Here is a 10773-nt window from a genome sequence, read left to right as displayed (position 1 = left end):
CAATCATTTCATTGGATAAACGTGCAGTGACGTAGGCTTTCTATATCTGTTTTGATTGGTCCGAGGTGACGTTTGGCAGCTGCACTTGCGCTCGTCTGCATATGAATGCAGGTGAAAGGTGATTATGGACGAGAATTTACCATTATGCACTCTCTGGAGTTATTCACAAACTCGAAGTGTGACGTCAGATGTTCAGGCTAGTTTGCACCCTCCTTTTTTTCGAAGACACTACCCGTACCTGTTTTTTGTGTGGGCACCTTTTTTGGCGTTCCCTTATGGGCTTTCCGGTCTTATATAATTTAAAACAAAACTACTTTAATTGATGTTTATTGAGACGGTGAAACAAATTGGAACTCTTATTTACTCATTTTAATTGGTAATTTCAAAATAGATATTAAATTTTTATTGAAATATTAACAATATTGTTCTTTATGGATTACCGAATACTGATCATAAAAAGCAACTTCGTTGATAAACGAGACCACCAGATAATGTTTGGACGTAGTTTCGCATAAATTAAAACTGAATTCTAACATTAAAGGCAGTGGACACTATTGGTAATTACTCAAAATAATTATTTACATTAAACCTTTCTTGGTGACCAGTAATGGGGAGAGGTTGATAGTATAAAACATTGCGAGAAACGGCTTCCTCTGAAGTGCTATATACTTTCCGAGAAGAAGTAATTTTCCACGAATTTGATTTCGTGACCTCAGATTTAGAACTTGAGGTCTCGAAATCAAGCATCTGAAAGCACACAACTTCGTGTGACAAGGGTGTTTTTTGCTTTCATTATTATCTCGCAAGTTCGATGACCGATTGAGCTCAAATTTTCACAGGTTAGTTATTTTTTGCATATGTTGAGATTCACCAAGTGTGAAGGCTAGTCTTTGATAATTACCAATAGTGTCCACTGCCTTTAAGAACAAAAATTTTTTTAAATGAAAGTTTAGAAGTAATAGTTGTCCCTATGTTCAAATCTATAAGTCATAAAGACAAGAAAACATGTTTATTAATTTGTTTGTCATAATTTCATTGTTTCTAATCTAATTTCTGTATAAATCTAGTTTATAGTATACTTTTGAAATATACAACATAGGCTATGGTTCAAAAGCTAAGGCCAGCTAACCCATTCATTAAATAGGCAACGTATATAAAAATCTTTAATAATTAAACAAATCAGTTTACCCGCCACTAAATAGTTAATATTGAAACATTTGTTAACTTACAGAAAGGGAAAATATATTAACCCTGTGATTGACGCTTAAGTAGAAAAAGCTAACCAGTCAAAATGCCAAAAAACTTTACGGTGCCTTTGTAAGTTTGGCTTAAAAAGTAGTGGCTTATGAAATTTTGCTTAGTTTAAAATAATTACCAAAGTTTTATTCATTTGTTAAGTTGGCATCGATGCAATGCAAAATTTGTAATTGGTTTGTCACTGTTCTCTTGTGACCCAGATGGCCGATCGATCTCAAACTTCTACAGGTTTGTCAGATTTTGTTTATGGTGGATTACATAAAGTGCTTATAACACTGCCAGCAACCTGTGAAAATTTGAGCATGATCGGTCGTCGGAGTTGCAAGATAACTATGAAAGAAAAGAAAAAACCTTGTCACTCGAAGTTGTGTACTTTCAGATGCTCAATTTTGAGACCTCAAACATTGTCAAATTCTCAACTTGAGGTCTCAAAATTAAATTTATGGAAAATTACTTCTTTCGTGAAAACTACTTCACTTCAGAGGGAGCCAAATGTTTTATACTACCAACCTCTCCACATTACTGATATTTAGTTTCAGTAATTACCAATAGTGTCCACTCCCTTTAAATAATAATAATAACAAATTCTTATATAGCGCATTTCACAATAAACCGTATCAATGCGCTTTACACTAGTCCCCTGGTCATTGGGCCAATAAACATCCCTTTAATCTTTCTCAGCTCCCATTAGGGAGTATACAGCCCCGAGCTGCCGTGGCGCTCCGAAAGCTTTTCATTCACAATATCAACCTCTACCCTGGCAGGTACCCATTTATACCCCTGGGTGAAGAGAAGCAATTATAGTAAAGTATCTTGCTCAAGGACACAAGGGTCACGACCGGGATTCGAACCCACACTCCGGTGAATTAGCACCAGAACTTGAATTCGATGCACTTAACCACTCGCCGTGACACTCTACAAATGATCTGGGGATTAAACAAAGAGTTGACTGGAGTGGAAAACAGCACTCTACCAACTGATATATAATCCTATGTTGGCGGCATTAGATAAAATGATTATCAAAGTGGAAGAATTAGGATCTTTGGTTAATTTTTTTTTACCTCTTCCTTGTAGAGTAGTGCGACTACAGTTTGGATGATGGGATCGTCATTCCGCAGTGTTGAAGTGCTTCCTTGAAGGCATTTAAGAGCTTGTCAACGTTGTATGGTCGACAGTTGTGCCCCATCAGACCAATCCTCCAGATCTGAAAAGAAAAACCATATCAAAAATCAAGTGGTCCTCATTGGAATTTGAACCCAAAGACCCACGACTTCCCGGGTAGATGCTCTACCAACTGGGACGGGTTGCAATAAAATGGTCTAAGTCAGCGGTCTGGGACCAGTCAGTTATCATCATCATAATGCCTCCCATGGGTGTAATCTATTTCTAAAATAAAATCTAATCCTAGAGCTCTTTGTATCAAATCATCTACAACTAACAAATGTAGTGCCATCTTTAAAAACAAAAAACAAAGATCGATTATAGCCAGCTCAGAGCAGGCTACAGATTAAAGACTGGCTATAATTATAGACCGCGCTATTGCAATCGGTCTATAATTGAAGACTGTCTAAGCGCGTCTCAAGTTAGCCGACTATAGCGCATAGACAGCAGTATCAGAACCACATTTTTCTCTCAGTGTTGCACGTATACGCAATTTTTGGTTTTTGAATTTGGTTTTTGGTGTGAATTTATTTCATACTTTCTGGAAATGATATGTTGGGATTCAACTGGTCTAACTAATAATGATAGCATGCATTGATAGCGCTTAATACAGGGTTTCCAAGACCCCCCCCCCCCCCCCCCCTATGCCATCTGTAGCATGAGGAGTCCATGAGAAGTCAACTTTTGAGAATGTTACTTTTCTGTAAGAGAAGTGCACCCTACCTTTCCAGCCAAAGCACCAAGTCCGCCAGAGATCTCAATCTTATGCCTGTGATGACGAAAAAAGAAGAATATATCACTGACCGCAACTACACCTGGGTCACAACCCTCAGAGTCCCTGTACTGAGGGCACAATAGGAATGTTGTTCAAAGCAAAACAACGAACCAGTACAAGTTTTAAAGGTAGGTCATAGATTGGTTAGACTCTCGGTGAGCAGCAATGCAACTGTTCAGAGCATAAAGTATTTTGAGAAAGTTTTCCTTTGGCAAAAAAAAAAATGTAAATTAATTTCACCCCAAATTACTCAAATCTAAAGATGAATCATTTCTTGGATTTCTGAGGGTTTGTGTCATTCGTGAACGCTGCAGCCTGAGATGCGGTTGGAAACCACTGTCCCTTGGTACACAATGATAGATTTGAAGTTCTCGGAAATCACCAGGACAGTTTTGTTTCTGATTTCTCAGAAACCAGGGGCATATCAAAGCACTCAGTATTTTGTAATGCAAGGTATGTGGAGCTAGGTTTTGAAGTATGAGGCATGTATTCCTTTAAAGCACCATGTATACAGTGCTAACACACGTCGGTGTAAGGGTGAAACCGGAATGAACATAATGTCTTATTACTTGTCCATCATATACACGGCAACCTCCTTCCATGGGACACCAACAGGTACCATTACCCCTGTCACTGTGGGTAGACGCACTGAGGGGTCCGATACCAGTAGCTTCAGGCCGAGTTTGTCCAGTCCAGCATACAGCATCTTGGAACACTCCTTGTGTCTCTTCCAGGAGTTCTCTAGACCTTCCTCAGCTAGCATCGCTAGGCCTTCTCGTAAAGCGTAGACAGAGTTGATCATGCCGGTGTGATGATACCTTAAGGGTGAAGACAGGTGAATGTTTCAATCGAGAGATCTTATTAATACAATTAACCAATAAAACTTATCTCATTATTAATAATCATTATAAATAATCATTATGGTGAGGGTCAATTCCGATAATCAATTAATACTTAAGAGAGCATTGCTAGGCCTTCTCGCAAAGCGAAGACAGAGTTGATCATTCCGGTGTGACGATACCTTTAGGGTGAAGACAGATGAATGTCTCAATTGAGAGATCTTATCAATACAACTTATTAATAAATCTTGAAAATTTGCAGCAGGGATAAAGAATGTTCATTTTTGGTTTTTGGTTAAAAATATATAAATATAACAAAATAATAATAAGCCTAATCTCTTTACTAATAATAATAATGGTTAGGGTTTAATCCAATAATCTCACAATCCTTCTCAAAAAAGTGTTGCTGGTTTTTGTTCTTCAAAATTAACGTAATGGCTTATAAGCCGCCAAGCGTATCAATATAAAATAATCAATGGCAATACATTAAACCTGTCAGGGAAATAAATCAATCACTTAAGCAATCAATCAATCAATCAATCAATCAATTATAAAATATTCAAGCTGATCAATAAATCAAAACAATAAATGAAATGTTTCAAAAATAAATACATTTATTAATTCAATGCAATCAATTACTTAATCAATCAATCAAGCAGTTAGTCAATTAATCACATTTCAGGAAAGTTCTATATCCAAACTATTTGAAAATCAACAAATCAATCAATAGTCACATTTCACATAAATGAGTCAATCAAGAATCACCATTCAACAATCAATAAAACAAAAAAATCAATCAGCAATCACCAAATCAATAAGTCAATCACAATTCTCCAATCAATCAATAAATCAATGAATTGATTAAACTGACCTCCTGGGATTCTCGTCACATCCCCAATAATTGCCCAACTCAGCCATATCCAGGTAGAACGAAGGAACTTTGGTCTTCCTGCGAGCCATCTTCTCTCTAACAAACAAATACAATCGACCAAAATTGGTAAGAAACAAAAATCACGAAGATCACAGATTTACATAAAACTTACACGGTCTAATGATGATGATAGTAGAAAACATCCCTTGAAATATTTCTGTCTGAAATGTCATATTTGATGAGAAATAAACAATCTAATTTTGCGTTTGGAGTTTATCGCTCAGTGAGCGCTTTATTCATTTTTGTTTTGGCAGCGATGCAATGCAAAATTTTTAATCGGTTTTTCACTATTCTCTCGTGACCCAGACGGCCGATCGATCTCAAACTTCTACAGGTTTGTCAGTTTATGTACATGGTGGATTACACTGCCAGCAGCTAATTTGCAAGCAAAACCAATTCTGTAATGTTCCTTTAAAGCTCAAATTTAATTCCGAAAACCTTTCCATAAACTTATTACAATAACATGAATTTAACATGGGTGTACAGAGATTCTCTGGTAAAAAGGGAGGCACAAAAGAAGAATTGTCTAAACCTATACAGAATAAATCAAAATATGTCATATTCACTACCAATATCGAGACCGAAAAAGAAAAGGGAACACACAAAAAGGGAACACTAAAGACTGGGGAGTTCCAAAAAAAATGTTATGTAAAGCCATTGGACACTTTCAGAACAGAACAAAAATGAAAAGTTCACAGATTTACAAATAACTTTTACAGGGTTTACAGAAGGTAATGGTGAAAGACTTCCCTTGAAATATTATTCCATGAAATGCTTTGCTTTTTGAGAAAACAATAAAATAATTATCAATTCTCGTTATCAAGAATAACACATCATGACACGGCGAAACGTGCGGAAACAAGGGTGGGTTTTCCCGTTATTTTCTCCCGACTCTGACAAACGACTGAGCCTAAATTTTCCCAGGTTTGTTATTTTATATATAAGTTGTGATACACGAAGTGTGGGCCTTTGGACAATACTGTTTATCGATGTTTTAACTACAGGGACAAACGTTAGAACAAAAGATGCAAACAAACTGAATATTTGTACTTGTTTCTAACAATATACTCTGCTCCTCTTCAGGAGAATGAAGACAATACTTATGGTAATCATTGTTTCGAGATGTCTCTTACCTGGCCCTCAGACTGAACGAGATGGGCGCGGTACCGGGCGGGGCACCAAGCACTTTCTGGGAACCGCTGTAGATAACATCAATACCTAGGAGACATTACAAGTTATAGGGGGTGTCAAGGTTACAGCACTTCTATTCAGAGCAGGGACCAACTTCATTGCTTTACTAAGCACAATCACAATGGTGGACTTATGGGCACTAGGTGGCATGGGTCGATTTTACAAAGAGTTAAGGCCCGGTCCCACTGCAGCGATAACGGGATGATAACGAGAACGATAACAATAACGACGCCAAGTTTTGTGAAATCGACGACAGCAGACTTACCAGGTTAAACCATTGACGTTGGTAGTTTGCGCATGCTCAGAACAATCTAAACAATGGAAATTTACCCGTTCAGTCTGCTGCCAAACAGCATTCCAAAGTCTCTCATTTCTGTCTCAACAGCGCTTCATACTTCACGCAAAAGGAATGTGAAGCAGTTCTGTGTCACAAACGATATGTAACGTTTTCCAGACAGTGACATAAGAAAATTTGCTTTGCTTTTGCGATTCGCGTTAAGTATCAATAGGGCTGGATGCTGTTATAAATTCTTTTATTGTGTTTGGTTGTATTAATATCTTACCCCAATCATCAACAAGTAACGGCACACCTCCCATTGATGCTACTGTGTCCACGAGTAAAAGACAGTTATACCTGATAATATAACAGAATAGGGGTGGGAGTCATCAGTTACTAAAATGTATTAATAATTTTCGCAGATTTCTAAGGGTTGGTGTCCATTCCGGAATGCTGCTGACAGATATACGGTTGGTACTCGCTGTCACCTGGATCGCGTTTTCTCGGTCATAACCTATAACTGTTTTGGTTGAATTTGCCATTGGCTGATCACTTGCCATTGAGTGAAATTTTGTTTGGTTAAGGCCGCGAAAATGCACTCCTGCATTTGTGGATTCCACATTCTTGATGAAAAGACTGTGACAGTTTTCTACTGTTTTCTTAAAGGATTTGGGTACCTTTTCAAAATGTCCATAGATTTACATTAAACTTACAGGGTTTGAAGATAATGATGGTAGAAAGCTTCCCTTGAAATATTACTTACTGAGGTGCTGTAGGTTTTTGAGAAATGAGTAAAACAATGTCATAAAAATAAGTTTGTAAATGATTAAAATAATTGTCGTCTCATGAGACGAAAATTATTTTCATGACATTGTTTTACTCATTTCCCAAAAACTACAGCACATCAGCACGTAACTTTTTCAGGAAAGCTTTCTACTATCATTATCTTCAAACTGTGTAAGTTTAGTGTAAATCTGTGGAAATTGTGTTTTTTGTCCTACAAAAGTTACATAGACCCTTTAACAAGTAGACACTGAATTCAGCAAAACTTTTCACAGGTGAATTTTATTCTTCCCATACATGTAATTGAGCATTACTTTGACAACAACCAATCGTTGACCCAACTTTAAAAAGTAGGAAGATTATGACCAACCTGTGACAAAGGTCTCCGACACCCTGGAGGGGCTGAAGTGATGTACCGGAGGATTCTCCTTGAGTGATGAAGAAGACGGAAGGTCTGTACATCTTAAGACCCTGGTTGAAGAGGACGGAGAGGAATGATTAGGAGTTGGAGTTGTTGCTTGTAATGATTGCGAGTAATGGGGAGAAGTTGCTGGTATAAAACATTGTGAGAAACCGACTCCCTCTGAAGTGACATAGTGTTCGAGAAAGAAGTATTTTTTCACAAATTTGATTTCGAGACCTCAAGTTTAGATTTTGAGGTCTCGAAATCAAGCATCAGAAAGCACACAACTTCCTGTGACAAGGGTGTTTTTTCTTTCATTATTATCTCGCAAACTCGACGACCGATTGAGCTCAAATTTTCACAGGTTTGTTATTTTATGCATATGTTGAGATACACCAAGCGAGAAGACTGGTCTTTGACAGTTACCAATAGTGTCCAGTGTCTTTACATCCTAAGACTAATCCTAAGTTAGGAAGAGTTTGGTGAAATCGACGGCTGGAGTTATAGAATTCAAGGACTGAGATTGAACCCCTCGGCCATGACACCAAACATGTACATAGGCTGGTTCAATAACTGAATCCTGGCAGCTGCAAGATTGGAAGTGTTTTTAAATAAATAATTCCTGTACTTACGTTTTCAATGTCAAGCAGTGAGAAGACTTGACCCATTGGCTTTTTAATGACTTTCACATTGGCTCCTAGAGATGAAATAAAAGAAGAACAAAGTGATAATAATAAAATATTAATATTAATATAAGGAGAAGATGAGTGGTGAATAAATTGTTAACAACAATGTTGATTTAAGAGATGTTAAATTTGCATCAGGGATAAAGAATATTAATTTTTGTTTTTACCCTTACACCGATGTGTGTTAGCACTGTATACTCAGTACTTTCCCGAGTCCTGTGAAAAAATATCACAGGCATGTTACTCGGGTGGGATTCAAACCCACGACCCTTGCAATTCTAGAGCAGTGTCTAACCAACTAGACTACCGAGGTTGCGCGATAGCTTTAGAGGCAGTTAGAATCCTATGTTTTGGCAGCAATACCGCAGCGATATAAAGAGATGTTAAATTTGCATCGGGGATAAAGAATGTTGATTGTTGACAGAAATACTGTTCCCTAGGGCTCATCACGTATCAATTTACGTAGTACCAGTATGAATACAGTACAACCTCTCAATCTCTATTTCTAATACTGTACAAAGCGCTGGAAATTATCAACAATGGGCATGTTAAAAGAAATATATCTGGTTGGGTACATCAGTCACTCATGACAGGAGTGATGTACCCAACCGAATATATTTCTTTTAGGCATGCTCCCCTAAGCCATTCATGCCATGACGGCAGCATTACATTACTGGCTCTCGACCCCCAAAAAATTCACGATCTATATCATGGTTGACTGTGTCTCTTGTTTACCAAGTCTATCGGCCAGACCAGCGAGTCTTTGTCCCCATAATCCACTCTCAGCTACCAGGATTGTATCTCCTCTCTCTACGATGTTCATTGTCGCTGCCTCCATACCAGCATGTCCAGTCCCACTCACAGCTAACGTCAGTTCGTTCTTAGTTTGAAAGGCATATTGAATTCCTGCTTTCACGTCATCCATTACCTGTTGACAAAACAAACACCATGCAACCACTCTGTTAAAATTTGGAAAATGGTAAAAATCTGAGTTCTAAAAGTACTAAAGATTTGAGGCAATTCTTTTCACAGATCCAGTTTTTGTGCGTTTTCTTTTTAAGGGGGGAACTTCGACAAGCAAAACATCTTGATAGAGTTACAACTGGAATTATTCTGAGTTTTGTTCCAGTTACTTATCACCTCTGAGTGATAGTATAGTACACTGATAGCAAAACAAACTCATATAGTTCTATGGACTGGTAGAAGGCCTAAGTATAATAATATTAATACTACTAGTACTACCACTAATATATTTTGATTCAATAGACAATACAACTTGTTTTATCAAATTTATACCTTTCCATTCTGTTTTCAGGGCCTATAAATAGATAAATAAGTATTTTAAATCCACTTTGAACCAAGGGCAAGGCCAAGAGAGTAGAGATATTTGTCTGTTTTATACTGAGTGCTCACTGACCGCTTGCTTGTTCTTGGTGTTGCCATTCATTTCAGCTAGTGGCTAGGCATGATTTGTTGTGGGGGAGCTTTCTTTGCCAGTTTGCAGAGTAAATAACCAACAAACGAACAGTAATTTTGTAAGGGGCGAGCTAGCTAGGATTAGGAACGACACGTTGGCAAGTCTGACAGTTGTAGTAGTAGTAGTAGTAGTAGGACCACACATTATTCCGAAATAAAGGAATAACTAAGACGTGGCACGTACGTCGCGCACTGATGACGGCACTTTTTTTGGCAGATCAATCAATTAAAAGTTTGATGTAAATATGAAACTTACCTTTAAAAACTCAGGGTGTAAATGTCCCAAAACAGGCAGAGAACCGGCAGCAAGAACTCTGGGCGGAATATTAGACGGCCCCGGTCCCATTAGCAACTTATGTGGGACATTAATGGGCTTGAGTAGCTCACTAGAAGGAGAAATGCGGAGCTTAAAAGTCGGTTCTCTCGAAAGATGCGCCATGTTTACAAACTTTTCACGAACGACGTTTGGGTACAGTGGTACGGTACGGGTACCCGTCTAAACAAATATTGACATTATGCTCAACAGAGGGCAGTATACATGATTACCGTAGAAGTTTTTTGTCTGTCAAATCTTGAGTTAACATTAAAAAAAAATTCTGTCCGCTGTCTTCCTGTCTCTCTGACTACATGTATCCTTACCGATTTTACCCATGTCATTTTGCTCTACAATAAATTGCTCAAAAGATATTATTTGAAAAGGGCGATTGTAATTACACTTCCAAGGTCATAAAAGCAATGTATATTAGCGAAATAAAAATAAACAACTTGACACAACTTGGGTCTGGGATTTGGGGAGGGGCCGATTTCTGTGTGTGGTGCTTCTTGCAAATGGGTGACTCTCAGCTTTTATTTTAATATGAAAGTATTTTTGGAGCACAAAATATTAATAGTAATAACTTGGTTTTTGTTTTTTATGAAAACATTGTTCAATCACAAAAACAAACTAATAAACTTTCAGATAAACTCAATTTTTTTCACTTTTATATATGTACAA

General features: G+C 37.6%; 1 protein-coding gene across 2 annotated transcripts; it reads right to left on the bottom strand.

The window, feature by feature from the left end:
• Window positions 1-359: 359 nt before the first annotated feature.
• LOC139950881 (alanine--glyoxylate aminotransferase-like) lies at window positions 360-10228 on the bottom strand. 2 transcript variants are annotated; one of them, XM_071949722.1, is made up of 11 exons: window positions 10036-10228; window positions 9039-9231; window positions 8250-8314; window positions 7585-7685; window positions 6718-6788; window positions 6097-6181; window positions 4904-4999; window positions 3763-4011; window positions 3142-3187; window positions 2319-2461; window positions 360-2183 (listed from the first exon to the last, which is right to left on the bottom strand). In XM_071949722.1, exons 1-10 carry the CDS (start codon window positions 10216-10218, stop codon window positions 2342-2344), a joined length of 1209 nt encoding a protein of 402 aa, XP_071805823.1. In that variant the 5' UTR covers window positions 10219-10228; the 3' UTR covers window positions 360-2183; window positions 2319-2341. The 2 variants fall into 2 exon arrangements, with proteins under 2 accessions (XP_071805823.1, XP_071805822.1); XM_071949721.1 differs by having other exon boundaries at window positions 360-2461.
• Between the last annotated feature and the right edge of the window lie 545 nt (window positions 10229-10773).

The sequence above is a fragment of the Asterias amurensis genome, chromosome 18, assembly GCF_032118995.1.
Source record: "Asterias amurensis chromosome 18, ASM3211899v1".
NCBI classification, from domain to species: Eukaryota; Metazoa; Echinodermata; class Asteroidea; order Forcipulatida; family Asteriidae; genus Asterias; species Asterias amurensis.
This window is presented reverse-complemented; position numbering and strand designations above follow the sequence as displayed.